The sequence below is a fragment of the Trachypithecus francoisi genome, unplaced genomic scaffold, assembly GCF_009764315.1.
Source record: "Trachypithecus francoisi isolate TF-2019V2 unplaced genomic scaffold, Tfra_2.0 Lachesis_group0, whole genome shotgun sequence".
In the NCBI taxonomy this organism is placed as follows: domain Eukaryota; kingdom Metazoa; phylum Chordata; class Mammalia; order Primates; family Cercopithecidae; genus Trachypithecus; species Trachypithecus francoisi.
In genome coordinates this window covers 52,898,538-52,918,679 of record NW_022681453.1, presented here as the reverse complement: position 1 = coordinate 52,918,679, position 20,142 = coordinate 52,898,538, and the positions used below count along the sequence as shown (strand labels likewise).

The window sequence follows — 20,142 nt, the reverse complement described above, 5'->3', positions numbered from 1 at the left end:
GCTTTTTCTTCATTCTTTCCCTCTAAATTTTACCCATCCCGACATTTCAGTATCGGGCTGGGGATAAAGGGGGTGTGGAGGAGTGTGGGTACCAAAAAGGGAAGAAAAACAGTGAGAATGGAGGAGAAAGGGAGAAAGTCCAAGAGTGGAGCTCAAGGTGTAGGTGCCATGGGGGCAGCTTCTAAGACTAGCATTAAAGAGGAGGGCCAGTATTTATAGGCACAGGTCAGGGGGCTGTTCCTCATGAGCCAGGTAACAAAAGGTAGGACCATATGAGTTGGTGGCTACTTGCAGTTTTGCAATTAGATGCTGAATTTGGAAAACTAATCTTCTTTTAAAAAATAAGATCCTGGGTCTGGTGCAGTGGACTGCCCACGCCTTCTTGGCGCAGAAGCACAGTGGAGCTTTAACCAATAAAGAGGCCCTTTGCTTTGTCTTCCCGCGGCCCTTACCTGACAAAGGCACCTTTCATTGCCGCCATTCTCTGGGGGCTTGCTTTATGTTCCCAACTCAAATGATGATGATGATGATGATGATGATGATGATGATGATAATGATGATAATGACGGTCATCATCATCATCATCATCATCATTATCACCATACTTAGTTTTGGTTGGCATAACTCCTGGTCCATTTGGTCCTCCAAGTTTATTTAGCCTTCAACTACACCTTGCTCTAAGATTGCTCTACCAGTCCCTCTTCTGAGTTTTGAGCTGATTAGCAATAAAAAAAAAAAAACTCCTGGAAAATGTGTTTTCGAAAGTAGAGGGGCAGCTGAGAAAAAGCCATCTGGAAGAATCTCTGTAATTCTGTGTTTCAGTAAGCTGTCTGTGGAAAGGCTCACTGTGCTTCCTTTGACAACTGGATGGTTCTTGATAGACTGGTCAGTTCTAGAGAAGATTTTTTTTTTTTTTTTGAAGTAAATGTTCTATTTTAAAACAGTTTTAGAGCTACAGAAAAGTTGGGAAGATAGTATAAAGTTTTCATATACTCCATATCTAGTTTCATATACTCCACATCTAGTTAATGTTTATTAACATTTTACATTAGTATACTATATTTGTCAGCATTAATGAATACTGACACATGTTATTAACTGAAGTTAATAAATTACTGCATTACTGAAAAAGATGGAACCTGAATAAATTGAGACCAAATCTCCAGTCATTTTTATATAGCCACTACACGATAAAGATACATATAGATTCTCAGGGCACTGGGTGAAAGGGGAGGATTTGCACTGACCTAAATGATAAATTGGAAATTGCCCACTGGGTGAGGGAGGAAGGGAAGAAATTCAGCAGGCCAAAGAGAGCTCAGAATCTTAGCGAATTCATCCTTCTGAGTGTCAACTGGTGATTCACCTTTTCCTGAGCGTTTTGGTTCTTCTATTCAGTAGAATTCTCTTCTAAGACTAGGGTAGTGTTACAGCTGCATCAGTGGCCTTTTTATGCCATATGAAGGCTATTTTGTAGTATCATGTCTAGTGCCTCCGTTTCTCTAAAGTACAGTAGCCCTCTTTTATGTGTGGTTTTGCTTTCCATGGTTTCAGTTGCTTGTGGTTGACTGTAGCCTGAAAATATGAAATGGAAAATTCCCGAAATAAACAATTCATAAGTTTTAAATTTCTCGCTGTTCTGAGTAGCGTGATGAAATCTTATGCCGTCGTGCTCCATCTTCGCCAGGATGTGACTCCTCCCTTTGTCCTGCATATCCACTCTGGATACAGTACCCACCCACTGGCCACTTAGTAGCTGCCTTGGTTATCAGATTGAAAAAACAGAGGACATGTGGGATTTGGTACTATCCACAGTTTCAGGCATCCACACACATTCCCCACAGATAAGTGGGGACTGCTGTACTCTTTTGACAGGATAGCTCAAGGAAACTACAAGTTAGATGAAACCCAAGGTCTTTGGGGTCAGCTTTACTTAGAAGCAGATTTGAGAACATGATTGACCCTAGACATACAAGTCAAAGCTTCCAGGTGCTTGGCAAATGGCATTCCCTGTTACAAAGGATGTCACTGGCACTTCTTGGGAGCAAGAGCACACACCTTGGCTGTCGCTATGCCATTTTATTGGCCAGAGAATTCTCAGTTTATCATCATCTCTGAGTCTTAGACTTACGATCTTTTTATTGCTCTAGGGTGTGAGTATTCTGTAAGCTCCAGGGTTTACACTCAAGATGCAGTTGGTTTTTCAATTTCTGAAAGCCCCTCAAGCATGAGTGAACAGTGTGCTGCCTATAAAAGGGAAGGTGCATAACCTTTTCAGGCCAAGATTTAATCGCCCATCACAGAGCAAAATGGCCACCAGGCCCAGGCCATCTGACTTTCTAGAAAATGACTGAACCACCAACTATAAAATATATTTTTAAAATCCCAACAGGTCTCAGAAGGTAAAGGATGGGCATTTTTTGATTCCCCATATTTATGAGATACTGAGTCACCCTATTTCTTAAGATGTTGATTGTGGGATTCTTGAGAGCAGGAATGTGAGTCTGAAGCTGATCAACAACGTATTAGATTCTATGCCAGAGAAAAGTCTGTCTTGAGTGTGTTCTGACATTCCACTCCACATCCTAAAACCTTTGATTTCTACCTGCCCCCATCTGTTCATTCATCTATCCAAGAGCACAGGCATTTTGTTTGGCCAGGCCTGGGGAGACAGTGGTACACAAGAAAGATAAGGTTCCTGCCCTCATGGAAAAGAGAGACCTCAAATGGTAAACAAACTACTAAGAAAGTGTGATAGTTGAGCTGGGTGTGGTGATGGCCCTGTAGTCCCAGCTACTTAGGAGGCTGAGGCAGGAGAATCACTTGAGGCTAGGCAGTGGAGGCTGCGGTGAGCCAAGATTACGCCACTGCATTCCAGCCTGGGTGACAGAGCAAGTCTCTGTCTCTTAAAAAAAAGAGAGGGTGGGGATTATAATTGTGTCAAGTGCCATGAATGAAAACTTTGGGCTGAGATACAGAACAATCATATATGTGTCAGGGAGAGATGGGGGGACCTGCTTTAGATAGGGTGATCAGAGAGGGTTCCTAGGGGAGTTGCTGTTTCAGCTGAAACTAAAGGATGAGAAGGTGTCAGCCAAGTGAAAAACCAGGGGAAGAGTTTTTGGGGAAGAGGGGACAACATTTGCAAATGCGGGAAATGTGGTGAGTCAGAAGAATTGAGAGAAGGGTATTGTAACTAGACCATGTGGAGTACATAGAAGAGTGGACAGTTTGGGAACCCAGAGAAGGAGGGATCTTTTCCTGGGGATGGAAATGTTTTCAAATTGAATTCTGGTGAGGGTTGCATAACTTTGAATAGTCACTAAAAATCGCTGAATGATACACTCCAAATGGGTGAATTTTATGATATATAAATTATACCTCAATTATGCTATTTTTATAAAAGATGGCAGTGCATCTGAGTTTGGAATTCTAGGGAAGGGTAAGATCTAGACATAGAGTAGGGAGTCCTCGGTAAGCACTTGCGGTCACTTAGAAAGGATGTGTAGAAAAGGAAAGCAGCCCTGGGTCTGTGTCCTGATGGCACTCCAACATTTCGAGGTTTGAGGTTGGGCAGAATGAGGAGGAGACAGAAAGAGAAACTGAGGAACCTGTAGGGCAGGAAGAACACCTGGAAAATGTGGAGTCATGAAAGTGAAGAGGAGAGAGCTTTGTAAGAAGGGAGTGGTGAACTGAGTAGAATGGTGCAGAGGTCAGGTACAATAAGGGCAGAGAAGACCATTGGATTCAGCCTGAAGGAGATCCTTTTTGACCTTAAGTGTTGACCTTGACAAGAGCAGTCTCAGCCCAGGGATGAGGACAGAAGCCTAGCTGCAAAAGGGCAAGGAGGGAATAGGAGGGGAGGAAGCAGTAGTGCCTCCAGACAGCTCCTTCAGGGAATTTTACTGTAAACAAGAGCAGAGAAATGAGGATGTAGCTGGAAAGAGAAATGGGGTCAACAGAAGGGTTAAAAGCTAGGTCGTGCATATCCAGAACACATAGATATGCTGCTGGAAATGGTCCAGAAGAGAGGAGATTGGTGATGCTAGGGAGAGGGGAGATACCTGCAGAAACTGAGGTCCCCAGAAGGGCAGAGGGGATGGAACCAGGGCATAAGGAGAAGGTCTGGGCTTTGTCTGGCAAGTAGGTGGGAGGGCCCAATGAAGGCACGCAGATGGAGAACCCATATTACTTGATTTTCTTTTCCCATGAAGGAAATGAGAAGATCTTCAGCTGGGAATGAAGGTGGAGGCAGGGCAGCAGGGTGGAGGAGCACCAGCCTTATGGCTGGTATCCTTCAGTGCCAGGCATATGACAGGGGCTCAGTCAGTCTTTGTTGCCATTAAACACTGCAGGAGTTTTCGAACTTTGGGAGGCATAGAAGTGATCACCAGGGGTGGTTGTTAAAATGCAGATTGCTGGGTTTTTATCTCAGAGATTCGGATTCAGAAGACCCATGAGAGAGCCAAGAAATCTGCATCTTTAACCAGACCCCCAGATGTTTCTGATGCAAGTAGCCAGAGGGCTGTAGTTTGAGGATCACTGAAAATGTCTGTGAACAATAACGTGTGTGTGAACACAGCCCTACAAATAGGAGGCTTTTAATAAAGAATTAATAAGACGCAGTTCTTTTCAACAGACCATACCTTAGGCATAATTGATTTCATATTTCATAAATAATTAAGACTCATTGTGTTTTGTTTTTAGAAAAAGACGAAAGTTCTTTGGTTTAAAAAGAAAAGGCAATTAAACATTAATGTATACTTTTCTTTGCAGGGGAAAGAGCAGAATGCGGCACCACCAGGTGAGAGTGGGAGAGTCATGTTTTCTTTCATCTGCTGCCCGAGGTGGGAGTGGGATGGGGCTGGGAAGGCACTGCTGGGAGCTGGAGAAGCAGGGATGGCTTCTTCACCAATGTCCCCACGGGCTGGTGTGGGTGTGCCTAAGTGAGGCACAGTTGCTGCTTTGCTGCTTCTAGCATTAGACTGACAAAGCCACGCCCCTCCAGGCTGGCGATGGAAGGGGCGCTTTGGGGGCTGCTGTGTGGCAGTGGGGCACCCTCCCTTTGCGCTGGCCATCGGGTGAGACAGTATTGTCTACTCAGAGTGGCTGAGGGCAGCCTGTAGGAGCCAGAGGCTGTGAGGTGGCTATTGACCTCTCTTCCCACGTGCTATACCATGCTGAGCAAACTGCCCAGCCTTACTGCGAGGACCAGCCTGGGGTCCCCATGTACCAAGGCTTTGGGTCAGGCTCAGATTGCGCGCAGCTGGGCACACGCATGCGCATAGATGTGCACAGACTCCCCCGCTGTCCACACCCTGGCTTGGACCTCACGGGCACTTGGATGGGCTGACAGAAAGTAACACACGGGCAACTTCTGCTTTCTCTTCAGCTCGTTCAACATTCCCTTTTGCGCTTTTCCCTGAGCAGACTAGAGCCAGTGAACACTTTCCACTCAGCAGCTGATAGCTGAGGAGCTGACTTTACTTCCCTTTCAGAAAGCTTAGATCCATAAGTGGCTCTGTCACTGGCCAGGTTGTTTGCTTAGAGCTTATTTCATTTCTGCGTTCCCAGTAAGAGATATTGCACTGTCTACCTGGAATTCAGCCAGTGGCCCAGAGGCCAGCGCTTTTCCATCACATGGCAGTAGAGCGCTACTTTTTGCCTCACTTTCTGGGCCCGAGGACCTGAGGGCATTATTTTCTTTCCCACAAATGCTTCCCAGTGGCCCCAAATCCTGAGAAACCATCATGTTTGGCAAGAGCAAAGATGAACTCCCAACTCTCTCCTGCTCCTTGGGAAGGGAGTGGGGCAAAGTCTTGGAAAACTCTAGGGTTTTCAGTTTCCTGGGCTCAGGATGGGGAGACCGAGGGCTTGACAGAAGTTCAGCCCGTACAGCTGTTCCTCTGGGCTCTGGCAATTTGGAAGCATCAGGACAATTCACACCAGGCGAGGCCCTTCCAGCATGGGGCGGCAGATGTGCAGGGTCACTTTCGAAGAATCTTTTACAAACCTATAATAATTTTTTTTTTTTTTTTTTTCCTGGCAAGAGAATGTTGTCATAGTCTCAAAACAACAGAAGCTGAATTTTACACCAAATTCTGCAAATAGTGAAACAGATGGGGGATGAATTGAGCTGTCCCTCACTTCCTCCTAATTCCTAGAACTCATGCAGAGAAGTTTGTTGCAGCAGAGTGTGGGAGAGGAGATCTGTAATCAAACCCTTGGCCAGGTCTCAGGGTCATCCCTCAGTGGAAAGTTGAGGGTTTGTTTTTTTTGTTTTGTGTTTTAAATAAAGCCCTCTGAAGTCTTCCACACCCTCCTTGACCTAGGGCCTGGGAAATCCAAGCTGAGTTTATCAGACCTCCCACTTAGACACCCTGCATTCAACTGCAGCTACCCTGCATTCAATTGCAGACATAGCCCTGTGTACTCTGGTTCCTGGTCAAGGTCAAAGTAAACTGAAGTCTTTGTTAGTAAACTAAAAGTCTTCCCTTACCTCCAAAATCATTATCTAACTTGTGGAAATTGTTGCTAACAACGTCTCTGTCCTATGACTCTCTCTGTATCTTCCATGGACTCCCACATGAGGTGGATATCATTTTTGGATGGTTATTTGAGCAAGATCTCCTCAGCCAAGTTGCTGTTGACCTTGTATAGAGGAACTGGTTTTGCATATGGGCTACAGTATGTTATATTTTTCTCACACTTCAGAACTTTATCTTAGGATAGACCAAATTCGTAAAAACCCTGTAATTCAGGATGGCCAGATGTGATAATGCACTTAAATTTAAAAGTGTATTGTAAATGTCGAAGCAAGATGCAAATATAAGATTTGATTATTGTGATTCAAATGATGTCTGGCTCCCCTTACCCACGTTGACATACCCTCGTGGTCTGGATTAGAGATGAAATCACTCGAGATCTTGTTCAAGCAGATGCAACACAGTACACAGCCCATGCATAGCCTCCAAGGGCCCGACTGGCATTGCACTACAGCATTGCCACCATTTGGGATGTTGACCTCCAAGTCTATTAGGTTATCTAGGGGAATTTTTCATCACATCCCTTTAGTTGCAGGATAATTTTGAGGCAATTTCCTGTGTTGCCAACGTGTGTTAATTTTCATCTTGATTAAAAGGCAGAAAGGGGACATTGGTCTCTAGTTTCTCTTTCTTCCTCTCTGTTGCTTTCTCTCTTCCTGTTTTCCCTGCCTCTCTTTCTTTCTTTCTTTCTTTCCTTTTTGCTCTGCATCTGAGCAGCAGAAGAGATGGAAGGCTTAGGCTGCCCCACTTTCCTTGGCCGGGCTGCCCCCCTGCTCCCCACTTTGTGCCCCACCCAGCACTTCAGTAAGTCAATATAGATTTGATATTGTGCAAAGTTGGGATAGCTACGTTTCCTTGTCAGAGATTCCAGACAGTGCACAGAACACCACACAAAGAAAGAAATCCCCATGTGATTCACGCAGTCCTTTGCTTTCTGGATTGGGCAGGAAAAATGGAAAAACGTATCTTATTTTCCCTTTATTCCACCTTGTAAAATTTAAGAAAAAACAAAAAACACTTAGGACTTTCTTTTAAGGAAACCTTGCAGTTGGGCACCATAGGTTTTTTGATATTGAGTGTCCAACACCTGCTTTAAGAGTCTCTGCTCTTCCTGGCCATGAGAATTTTAACAGATAATTTAATGTTACTTCTGGATGTTCTATGCTATGTTCTATGATAAAATCACTTTCATACTCACACTAGAGCCTTGAGAGTAGGAAGAGCTGAATTGTACCACCAGCCTCAATCACATTTTATTTGTGTGATCTTAGGCAAGTTTCTTCATCTTTTGTGGGCTCATTGACCTTGTATGTAAAGTGAACTGAATATTTTTTCCCAACCTCACAGGGTTGTTGTGAGGTTATCATGCAATGTGATAAGGAAATGATCTGGGAATGTTCAAAAACAAACCAAACACTATGAAAACAGGGTGACAATGTTGGTATCATCAAGTTATTTCTAATCCCCAAACTTAGAACCTTTGGCCTTGTGTCACATTTTTGACACTCTCTTTTGCCTTTGGTATTTGAAAATTTAAGAGCAGATCTTGTAAGACATCCCACCCCCACATACATACATCCTCAAAAAAATAAGTAATTTTTGAAAAAGAAATGACATGGACTTAGCTAACCAAATTGACATAGATCCAAGATGGGCTTGAAATAATCTTGCCTGTTGTTTCTTTTCAAAATTTTGATCTGTGCTGTTATTTTGTTTCCGTTGTTTGGGTGGCATGATATTTGGATTCACCTGGTTTTTGCCCATGCATGTACTGGAGCTAGCAGCATTTGCTCAATACTCAAACACCTAGGAGAAGTTGGTTAGAGGTCCCTGGGGATGGCTGGCCTACTGAAGGAGGCAGGTACAACAAGCCCAGTCAGCAGAGGCGGCATGAATCTCATTTATCCTGATTGGCTGCATAGTCCAGAAGATTTCTTGCCCACTCACAGAAATCAATGAAGACTTGGGGGACCAGGTCTTTGCTTGTCATGTGTGGACATTATCTGTGCCTGGCTGAGTCCCCACTTGTTGCTACCCAAATTTTGAACCAAGCCGTTTGAAAATGAACTGCCTCTCTTGGTTAGGGGCCCTCTTCCTAACCTTAAAAAACCCTTTGCCCCAGAAGGCTGGCACCATTGAGTCAGGCCAACTTGTGTGGTGAAATGAGCAAATAAGCCAACACAGGTATATGCATGGTGAGCAATTCTGGAAACAGGTCCAGTGTTTGTGGCTGTTTCACTGGTGAACTGTGGTATGGTTACCTCTCCCTGTGGCCAAGAGTGGAGCATACTTTAGGAATGGAAATCCTAAAGTAAAGCAAGACACTTTCAACCTGATCCCATAGCAAAGGTGACTGGGGTAGATGAGTCCTTGGTTGGAAATAAAAAAGTGCCCTAAGGCTCCATGATGGTGGTCTGGTAGGAAAAACCCTGAACTTGGAGCCAAAGAGTCCTGGGTTTGGGGTCCAGCTCTGTCAGTTCTCCTTCACAGGAGGCTTCAGTTTCTGCCTCTGTAAAATGGGGCCACATATACAGGGTTGAGGTGGCATTAAGTATAATAATGGATTTGAAAGTGGTTTAATTGAAAATGTTCTTGAGGCTGGGTACAGGGGCTCACGCCTGTAATCCTAGCACTTTGGGAGGCCAAGGCGGGCAGATCATGAGGTCAGGAGTTCAAGACCAGCCTGGCCAACATGGTGAAACCCTGTCTCTACTAAAGATACAAAAAATTAGCTGGGTGTGGTGGTGCATGCCTGTAATCCCAGCTACTTGGGAGACTGAGGCAGGAGAATCGCTTGAACCTGGGAGGCAGAGGTTGCAGTGAGCTGAGATCATGCCATTGCACCCCAGCCTGGGTGACAAGGCAAGACTCCGTCTCAAAGGAAAAGAAAAAAAAGAAAGTGTACTTGACTAAAGAACAGGATATTACCATCATCCTGGTGTCACCCAGGGACCCCAAAGAAGTTGCAGCCTCCCTCATGGTATCAGTTTCTTCATCTCTGAAATGAGAATAATAATTGCCTGGCTCTTAGATCAATGAAATAAAGATTAGTCAAGTGCATTTGAAATGCCAAGAGGCATTAGGAAGATCAGTGCCCTGGTACATTGGGAGTTGAGACTTGGTGATAAATTTAAGCCAAAATAGTGAAAATTAACCCTCACAATCATTTTTGAAAGTCTCTTGCTTTCTCAGGCTACAGATTACATCTCTCTCCCCTGATTCCCCCTCCATCTGGTCAGCTTTGCAGGATGGCAGCCTCTGATTGGAGTTTCAATGGTTTCTTGCACATGTCCTATTTTCCCCCTAAGATTTAGAATGCATTTGCGTCATGTAAGAGTTGCTCCTGCTTGGCATTGTGGGTAAATTAAGATCTCCTAAAACATCCAAAGGCCTTCAGATGGAACATTGGAAACCAATGTCTTGGCGGGGGGTCAGGGGCTTCCATTTATATTTTGTGTTCCCCTTTAGTCGTGGGTTTTAAGAGCGTCTTTCCCAGTTGTATGTTTATGTTGGTTGCTTTCTTGATTTCTTTTGTTCCGTTTTCCCCTAGGCCCCCCTGTCTTCCCCCTAAACCACAGAAAATGAGGAGACCTAGGCCTCTCTCAGTGTATAGCCATAAACTCTTTAACGGCAGTATGGAAGCATTCATTAAGGTACTTGCTGGGGAGCCATGGAGTCCGCGAATGCACCCAATGTAATGGCAGCCTCTGTCCTCCCGCCTCCCTGCCAGCAGACAGCCCTGTCCTTGGCCAGGCCCTGTGGAGCTAGTTCCTCACTGCAGCCTACTCTTAGCTTCAGCAAGGACTTTTCACGGGAGCCGCTGTAGCCTCTAACTGGTTGCTCCTAAGTGCCCTGCGCAATTCTCAGCCCTGGGGGGTAGGGATCAGATCATGACAGAACCCAGGGAAGTCCAAGGTGGGTGAAATACCAGCACAGCAGGCCCAGCCAGCCACGCTTCATTGCTTCAGCAACTGCAGTCCTAACACCTGAGGGACAGTCAGAGAAACCCCATTTCCTCACTTCACACCCACGTCTCCCAGGAGAAGCTGGATTGAAAGCAACACAGAGGAAATCCCTGTGGGTATCAGTGTGTTTTTATACACGTGCATTTTTTTAGTTGCATATATACCAGCAAAGGAAACACATACGATTTTTATGAGAGAAAATCCTCCCACCTGGTTTGCTTCCCATTAGGTGGTTTGGGAGAAGGGAGAAAAGTGGAGGTTGTCCCTTTTGAATTCTAGGTTAACCCTTTGTACCTAAGTAGTTTGGCTAGGAGAGTTTCTCTTTTCTTTTCTCTTTGGTGTAAAGGATATGAGATTAAGTCATGTCAGATATAATGACTCAAGGAAAATTAAGAAGATGATGGAGAAGCGAAGAGCAGCAGCTGGGGAGATACTTGAGGAAGGGGAGAAGCACTCTTAACATTACTTAGAGGAAGCGGGGAAGTCCCTGCAACTGATTTGAGAGCCCACTACCTTCTAATGAAGACACTCTCTGCAGAGAAGATGATAGATATCAATCAGGAGAAAAAGCAAAGGCCCCTGGCCTTTGCCAATGATTTGGGGTTTATGGAGGCTGCCCGTGCTCCGGCTCTCTACTCGTGATCCTCAGACAGGGTCCAGCACAAGACTTGCAGGACAGCAAGAGACTGGATATGGGTTTGGCCTTAGGCAGGGGAGGGGGTAAGCAGGACCAGCCTGGGTCTCAGGACTGTCTCTCCTTGTGGGCTGAGTTCTGGGGAAGGGAGAGTAAGGAAAAGGGAAAGTGGGAGACCAGGGCCCAAGTTGGGACTGCCCAGGGGTGAGGAATGTCAAGGGCTGCTGTAGGATGCCTAAGAAGACCAAAGCGTAGAGGATTCCCAAAGGGAGGGGCCCATGGGTGTATCAGGAAGGAAGATCAGGAGGTGACCCAGAGGGAGTGGTTTACTGGGTCATGGGAGGGTGGGGCTGTGCGAAAGGAATCTTCTGTCTCCATCCTTCCTCCTCTCTCCCCCAAGACTTTCTTCTTTCACCCTTGCCCATAAAAGAGCCATGGTCCATGGCTGAGAGGGCACTAGTTACTCTCTCTTCCCTCAAGGAGCCAGTAGTGGAGCTCGGGAAATTTTAAATACAAAAGGCAGAAAGTGGAAGGTGATTTAGGATGAGCAACTTGTGAGTTATCCCCACATAAACAAGTTTAGGATAGGTGCAGTGGCTCACACTTGTAATCCTAGAACTTTGGGAGGCTGAGGTAGGACGGCTTGAGCCTGGGAGGTCAAGGCTGCAGTGAGCTACAGTTGTGCCACTACACTCCAGCCTCAGTGACAGAGCAAGACCCTGTCTCGAAAATAAACAACAACAAAAAAAGAATTCAGAGCAAAAAGAGCTACGAGCTCAAGCACAGTAGGCTTCTGGAGGGGCTTTGAAGGAAAGGTGGGAATGCAGAGGAGAATAAAAGGACAGAAGAAATTATTGAAAGGAAGAACAGAAGAAATGAAGGCTCAGAGACAGGGACATCCTCAGTTTGCTTAGGTCTTTGGAAATGGGTGATCAGTCGGGATACTTGGAAGGAATCAACTCTTATCTGACAGTATTTGACAAGCAGTTGTTCTGTTAAGTATTTTTGTAATAGAGAGGTCCTATATGTAAGATGTGACTATAAAGTAATCTGACTTTATTCCTTCTGACCAACACATCATAACCTAGTCAACCACATGAGCGTTTGCCCCTTTGAGGTAGTCATCTTGGGAAGCCACCTTCTTATCTGAATGTGTCGGCATTGCTGCAGCTGCTTTGGTCAATCTTCTTTAGAGCCTGGAGCATGGCCTTTACCAGTGGGGCCAAGACTATGTATTCAAATGGACACCTTGTCTTTGGAATAGAAAGCTCCGTTTGAAGCTGAGCTTTGCGATGCCATTGGAGGTGCAAAATGGCAAGAGGAATATGCTACAGTGGGGCTGTTCCACTGGCTCTGAAAAGAACACCCCAGCAGCGACAGCCCAGAGCACTTGAGCAGTGGCAGCACTGTTGGAATAAGTGCATCACCTCCTAAGCGGAAAAGTTGGAGGAATAATACTCATTTGACTGGGAAAAAAGGTGTGTTTGCTAAATACTATTTCATTCATTCATTCATTCATTCATTCATTTATTGAGGCAGTCTCGTTGTGTCACCCAGGCTGGAGTACAGTGGCACAGTCATGGCTCACTGCAGCCTTGACTTCTTGGGCTCAAGTGATCCTCCCACCTCAGCTTCCCGAGTAGCTGCGGCTACATGCATGCACCACCATGCTTGGCTAATTAAAACAAATTTTTTTTTTTGGTAGAGACAGGATTTTACTATGTTGCCCAGGCTTGTCTTGAACTCCTGGGCCCAAGGGATCCTTCTGGCTTGGCCTCCCAAAGTTCTGGGATTATAGGCATGTGCCACTGCGCCTGGCCTTACTATTGCATTGCTTTATAGTCGCACTGTACTCATCACATACCATCAGCGCAGTTCCACAAACTCATACTGTGCACCTACTATGAGCTAGGTGGTCGATGTTTTATAGCACAGTTCTGCTGTGAAAGGTTATTAATTTTCAGAGAATGAAAAGGCAGTATAATGTATTCAATCCTTCAACTATTGAGAATGGATTTTAATTTTCTATTATAATTCACATGCCATCTGAAAGAACATTGAACTAAGAGTCCCCAGCTTTGAAAAACCACACCTGTGAAAAGGTTTTTAATAAAATAACATCACTGGGACTTCACAATTATAATGGCTTAGAGGGACAAGGAAGCATCCCTGGGGTTAATAATCATAAGTAAATGTTGCTGGAGTCTGATTTATACATTTCTCATACCCTACCTGAATAAACAAAAGCCTTTCAAAATCCTTGATGTTTTTTCCTCCTCCTCTCAGACAAAAGGAGAACTCATTTTTGTAAGAGCCAGTTTTGAAGCCCAGGAGGTTCACCTCTGGGACAAGGGGAGAATCCTCATCTTGTTTCTGTAAAATAAGCATGATAATTACCTACTTCATGATCCTTTGTGAGGAGGATTAAATGAGCCAATATATGTTATGTTTCTAGAGCACTGGATGGCACATAGTAAGCACTATGTATTACCTACGATTATTAGCATTAATTTTAGCATATTGCTCATAGAGCCTGTTTGACCAGGCTGTTTACTCAGTTCTGGGATTCTGGTAGATTTAGTCAGCGTGTCAAGTAGCAGACAGTTCCAGTTGTTGAGATACTGAGAACTGGACAGATGACACTAACTAGAAAGCACACATCCTCCAGGAGCCTGGATGGGACAAGTGCTCACCCCAGAGACAGACCTGCTGCACAGTGGAAAGAGCTGACGGCACTCCCCTGAAAATGGGCATTATTAGTGGCTTTTAGTGAAAGTAAAGGCTCCCGTTCTCCCCCAAGCTCATGAAGGCATTCTGACTCAACTTCCCTTCCTCCTCCAGGCCTTTCTCAGCTTTTGTATTCCTTAGTGCCAGTGTAAGGGTCAAGTGGGGAGGAAGGAGAGCAAAGTCAAGTGGATACCCAAGAAAAGCAACTGAGGGTGTATGGCAGGGAAACATGGGAAGCTGTTTGGAATTTGGCATCAGGTGGAATCCTATGGGCCTCTATCCAAAGGGTACCTTGTAGACATGATCTTGTTAGAACTGAACTTTTTACCAACAGTGAGGGTTCTTGAGCTGAATTCCAGGACATTGTTCCAGTAGACATAAAGGTGTATTTCTCTCCTTTTTGTGGGCAGCTGGACATACCTTATGGGGTCGTAGGTAGGCTTTTGTCCATGGGTGCATAAACAGTCCCTTTTGTTGAAGAGAAGCTAGGTACAGGGACGGGAATGGGTCCAGTCCACACAGTTGCTGCTGTTTCACAAGGACTGAAAGAGGCTCCCATGTCAACTGGTGTCTGGGAGGGCAGCTAAGGCAGCCACATGGGAAGGCTAGCTGGGCGGCTTCCAGAAGTCCCATGAGGCTCCCAGGCTCAGGGGTGACCCTCCCCACAGGCCGGCTGTTTGACAGGCTCCCTAGGACCTTGGCTGGCTGCCATTGCATTTCGGCGTTCACGGACTCTGAAGGATCTGCTTACTCTAACTGATCTTATTCCTGCATAATCTTTTCTTTTTCTCCTGCTCTGCTGCCTGTTTATTTTTTGTTATCAGAGGAAGAAGAAATGCTCGAACCAGGAACCAGGTATTTACTAGAAAGGCCCGTTAGCCCCATTCACCGCGATGGAAACTGTCTTTAGTGCTGACTTCCAGAACAGAGCCCACCTTGCCTGTTGCTGATGGGTCCATATTCTTGTCCTGTCCCTGGGCACAGTCTATCAAGGAAAGAATTCACAGGTGGGGTGTGGAGGAGCCAAGAATGTATCCAAATCCATGCTGTCTTCACAAGAGCATATTACATGTGCCTCATTGTGTACTCACCTTGTGAGAAGGCTAGGCCTTTGATTTGGCCCCTTTTAAAGAAAGTTTAAAAGAATTTGATGCTCTTTAAGTGACCTGGAATAACAGAGAGGTCAACCAATAATGGAATCCAAAAGAAAATGTCTCCCCTCGCCATAATCGTTTGTGGCTGTAGACCAGTCTAGGAAGATGTCATTGAAAATACATTCACATCCCAGGTGCCTGTGTTGAGAATTGCATCTTTTTCAGCCTTTTAGAGTAAGGTTGGCCCCTAGATCGCCAATGGCTGACATCAGCTGCCTCTAGAGCTTTTCCCTGTGACATGTTTATTGTTAAATGCAGTATGCATCTGGGTGTTTAGTTGTGACTTCATAAGTAGAACTGGTCTTCCCTTCTTAGAGCTCAAAATTTCCACTGGGGGCCAGCCTTGCTTCTCCCATGGTGTGCCCTTAATTCTGACATCAGGTAAATAGGATGAGGACTTGATTCTTGAGCACTGAGAAAATAGTGTTGAGTTGGGACAAAGTGGAGGGGGAGGCAGAGAACTCGTCAAGGCCAGACTCCAGCAGCCTCAATGAGGTGGTTCCCTCTCCATTGCCCAAGTGGGCCTGCCAGGCGTCCTGAGCCCAGGTTCCTTTCCAGTTGGATAAGAAGACAGAGCATTTCTTTAAAATGATCATAGCTATGCCTTTTTGTGCACACAGCTGAAGACTCTCTATTGTAACTGTCTGTGGAGACTTTAGGATTAGCAGTTCCTTGCTTGTTTTCCTACTAATCTGATGGTACTAATATTCTGGCTTGAGTCTGTAATCTGTGTTTGCAATGTCTTTTTCCTGTGATGGTTGTCAGGTCCCATAAAACTCACGATTTTTCTTTTCTCAAGGATTCAGGACAAGCTATACCACTTGTAGTCGAGAGCTGCATCCGTTACATCAATTTATATGGTAAGCTGGATCTTGGGCCAGTGTTTTCAGCAATATGCAGAACAGGTGCTAGGCTGTTCTGATAGGAAATGAGATTCTAATTTGTCCTGGAAGACTTCCCATCACAGCTCTGCTTTTGAGGGGGAAAGTACTGCACACAGCAGCTGCTCTTCTGAGTGCTGCTTTTGAGTGTATTGGGGGATGGAGATCATGGTGAGAGGATCCAAGAACTAGGAAAACCAGAGAGTAGAAAGGGCATGGACAAGAGAACTCAAACCTACAGCTCTGTGCTTTGAGCACTGAATGGAGTTTGCCAATAAATCAGCTAATACTACTAGATTATAAGCTCCATGAAGGTATTAGGTTGATGCCAACGTAATTGTGGCTTTTGCCCTTACTTTTGAATGGGAAAAACTGCAATTACTTTTGCGCCAACCTAATAATGGTGTCTGGGATTTGTTAATTTAACCTCTCCCAAGTCCCAGCCAGAATGTACTCTAGAGTCTAGCTCTTCTTGAAGGCAGAACATGTCTGTGTACAGGGAAGGAAAGGTATTGATATAGAACTTCTTGTGGCCTTTTCCTTTAAGCTCAAACAGAAGATCACAGGTTATGAAGCAGATGTGTCCAAGGATTGTGGCCAGCTGTACTTCACATTCATAGGAAATGTACTTGGAGACATTCATAGGAAATGACTCTGTTATAAAGAATCGGGGGTAGAAAGGGACAAGCAATGGGCAGAGTCACTGGTATTCCCAGTGGTCTAATGAACTCAAGGTCTCATGGATTTACTACTTCTTTTTCTGTATGTTTCTTTTTTAGGACTCCAGCAGCAGGGGATCTTCAGAGTGCCAGGATCTCAGGTGGAAGTCAATGACATCAAAAATTCCTTTGAGAGAGGTGGGTGCAGAGTGACCATCTTAAGCTTGTGTGTTAAGCTTGTGGCCAGGGGAAGCCAGGGTGATGTTCACATGTGTCTCGGAGCCAGTGGTGTGCAGAAGCTGGCCTGCAGTGGTTTGCAGGAGCTGATTGTGCACATCTCTTTCCAACTTCACATTCAGTGACTTTGTCCTGGTACTTGGAATAAGCATGGCTGGAATGTTTACACCACAGAAATTGGCAAACACTAAGTTCTAATTGTTTCCTGCCAAAGAGCTAACTGTTTAACATTCACCTACCACCAGCACCAGCACCAGCACTGCTACCAGTACTACAATTACTGCTACTACTGCTATTACTACTATTACTGCTTATGGGTGACTCTCTCCAGTGGGCTGCGCAGTGGTTGCTGGGAAAGGGTGCCTTGTAAAGAGCTCAGGAATATTTACGTGAATCTGTAAAGGATGCTACATTTTAGAATTGGAAGAACATAGAAAACCCTGAGTGACTTTTAGAATATTCTAATTTTTAATTTTTTATGCAGTGTTTTTGGCAAGCCACACATTGGGAGGAAGAGATTGTATACTCCTTCCACCCCTGGAGAGATGACCTAGTTCCCATTTTGATTTAAGCAAGGATATGAAAGCTTATTAGAAGTGAGGTGGACCACTAGACCAGGACACATGTGATATATTTGGTGTAGCCTCTCTGGGCTTCAGAATCCCTGATAGGAACAGATGGCCAGTGACAGTGTCCAAGCCAAGTAAGGACTCACTGGGTCAGGAAATGCTCAATTCTTCTTACACCTCTGCCTTTGAATATTTAGTGCTTATCTCACTGCTACACTGAAATGGAAAATCCATGCATTTTCATTTGAGGAAATATTTTCAATCCTGCTCCCTGATTCTAGAACAAAACCTAGCATTAGCAAGTCCATAACCTCATCCCAGGGGAGGAAAGAAGAGTTGGAATATCGGCATCCCACGTAATATATCTGCCTGCAGTTTTCCAATATTTGAAAAGGTCATGTCTCCACAGTCCACCCCTTCTCAACTCTGATTTACTGCCTTCTCTGAGTGGTTCTGGCACTGAGGACCGCAATCCCATACCCCTTTACTAGCAGTACATCACATCCCGAAAGGTATGGTTTACCCCTGTTGGCTGTGCTCTGAGCAGGCCTCTCTGTGTGCTTCCACCCATAGAATTCTTCCTACTTATTACCTAGCTCCCCTCCCACCCCAAAGGAGCTGCCTGTTGAGCAAATTCTCTGCCTCCCAGTCATCTCCATTCCATCCTGCGGTGGAGGAAGCATTGTGCAGCCCCAAGCAGTACTGCTATGGCCCCCAGGCACAAACCCTCTGTGGATATAGGCACTCTGGCTTGGAACCATCTGGAGACAATGAGATTTGTCTGCATGTCATGCTCAGTGGCCTTCTAGGGTCTAGGGGAGCTTCATTTCTGGAGCTTACTCGAGAATCTTGGGTGCTTAGAACCAGGGAGCCCCAGGACCCCGTTGCTCCAAGCTCCTACTCAGCCATGTATTCATTCACTCAACAAGCATGCACTGAGCCCTATACCATATAAGGTAATGGACTAGGACCTGGAAATGCAATATGAACAAAACACAGTCACTACTAGTAGGGGAGCCAGTTTAGTCAACAGCCAGTATAATCAGTGCAATGATGGAGTAGGCACTGGGGAGCGTAGGAGCCCCTAGCCCAGCCTGGATGGAGTGGAGAGGAATAGTGAAGCCAGGGAAGGCTTCCTTGGGAAAAATGCCTAAATTGAGGCTTGAAGAGTAAGAGCCAGGGGAAGCAGGGGCAAAGAAAGGGCATTCCAAACCAAGGGAACAGCATGTACAAAAGCCAGAAAGCAAGAGGCCTCTCCCATCCGCGTCCATGGTGCAAGTATCATTTGTCATTGCTCTGAGCCTCTCTTGGCAGCACTGGACAGTCCAATCCATAATGTTGCTTCTTAGTTTTCCCCAACTTCTTACACCCCTGCTGCCCTCTGTTCATTTATAATGAACAGAACCATAGTCTGGAATCTTTGCTGGTTCCCTCCTCCTGGGCTCATCCCATTATACAGAATGCCTTGTCACCCTGCCTTGAATCTCATGGGCAAACTCACTGCATGGTGCCTCCAGCCTGGCAACCACTTTGCCTGGCATTTCCCTGCCTCTCCATATTCTGTAGATAACCTTGTTGCCACAGGCAACCCTACCCTTTCTCTACCCCGGTAGCACTGCTTTTTTCCTTCTTGAATGTGATTTTCTAAGGTCAGCACCTCCTGTCACTTGCTTTGGTGCTTTGCAGGGTTGATGTGCAATTTAAAAGAATTCTCTGCTCCTAACAAGCCTTAGATTGCCTCGGGCAGAGCCCAGCTGGGCAGAGAACACCTAAACTAAATCTCAGCTGCAAAAAATATTTTCTCCTTTTTCTTTCCCTCACGAATGCAGTTGGCCTCACTCCCTCTCCCCATCGTTCCAAAACGAATCTCATTCTCTCGCCAGCCTGGTCCTTCTGCTCCACCTGAGTCGACAATGAAGCATGCTTTCTTCTAAAAGAATCGTTCTAGTATGTCTCTTTTATAAAAATCCTTTCCTGGATTTTCTGGGCTGGCCAGTGCCAGATTTCTCACTTATTCTTTTCTGTTCCTTGACATTCACCAAGCATATGCCCTGGGTTTGACTCCTAACCTGGCTGACGCTCAGGGCCGCCTCCTCCCACCCCTCCCCAGACTAGGGTCTTCCCTCTTCCTGGCCCTCAGCCTGCTTATCTCCATGTTTCCCTGGCGACGGGGTGGCCCAAACCTGGGCCCAGCTCAATGTTTCTCTTCTCGCCCACTCTTCACATCCCACATGGTTTAACTCGTGACTAAATTTCCTCTCCAAACCAGTATGCCATGTTTTTCCTTTCTTCCTGTATTTTATTTATTTATTTGAGATGGAGTCTCCCTCTGTCACCAGGCTCGGCTCACTGCAACCTCCGCTTCCCAGGTTCAAGTGATTCTCTTGCTTCAGCCTCCTGACTAGCTGGGACTACAGGCGTGTGCCCCCTCGCCTGGCTAATTTTTTATATTTTTAATAGAGACACGGTTTCACCATGTTGGCCAGGATGGTCTCCATCTCCTGACCTCGTGATCCACCAGTCTCAGCCTCCCAAAGTGCTGAGATTACAGGCATGAGCCACTGCGCCCGGCCAATTTATTTATTTTTTGAGACAGGGTCTCTGCCTCCCGCAGTTCAGGTGATCCTCCCACCTCAGCACCCTTCTACCTCACCAAGTAGCTGGGATTACAGGTGTGTGCCACCATGCCTGGCTAATTTTTGTATTTTTTGTAGAGATGGGCTTTCGCCACTGAACGCCTGGGCTCAAAGCGATGCACCGGACTCAACCTC

At 45.6% G+C, this 20,142-nt stretch overlaps 1 protein-coding gene across 4 annotated transcripts in view; it reads left to right on the top strand.

Annotated features, from left to right (window-relative positions):
* The window catches only part of SRGAP3 (SLIT-ROBO Rho GTPase activating protein 3), a 268,212-nt gene that overhangs the window by 206,519 nt on the left and 41,551 nt on the right, over positions 1-20,142 (top strand). For 2 of the 4 annotated variants that reach the window (XM_033210533.1, XM_033210535.1), the window contains exons 11-14: positions 4,777-4,804; positions 10,096-10,198; positions 15,825-15,885; positions 16,686-16,763. In XM_033210533.1, the coding sequence (XP_033066424.1) occupies positions 4,777-4,804; positions 10,096-10,198; positions 15,825-15,885; positions 16,686-16,763 (270 nt within the window). Of the gene's footprint in view, positions 1-4,776; positions 4,805-10,095; positions 10,199-14,695; positions 14,727-15,824; positions 15,886-16,685; positions 16,764-20,142 lie in introns of all 4 variants that reach the window. The other 2 variants (XM_033210534.1, XR_004436994.1) reach the window with 2 other exon arrangements.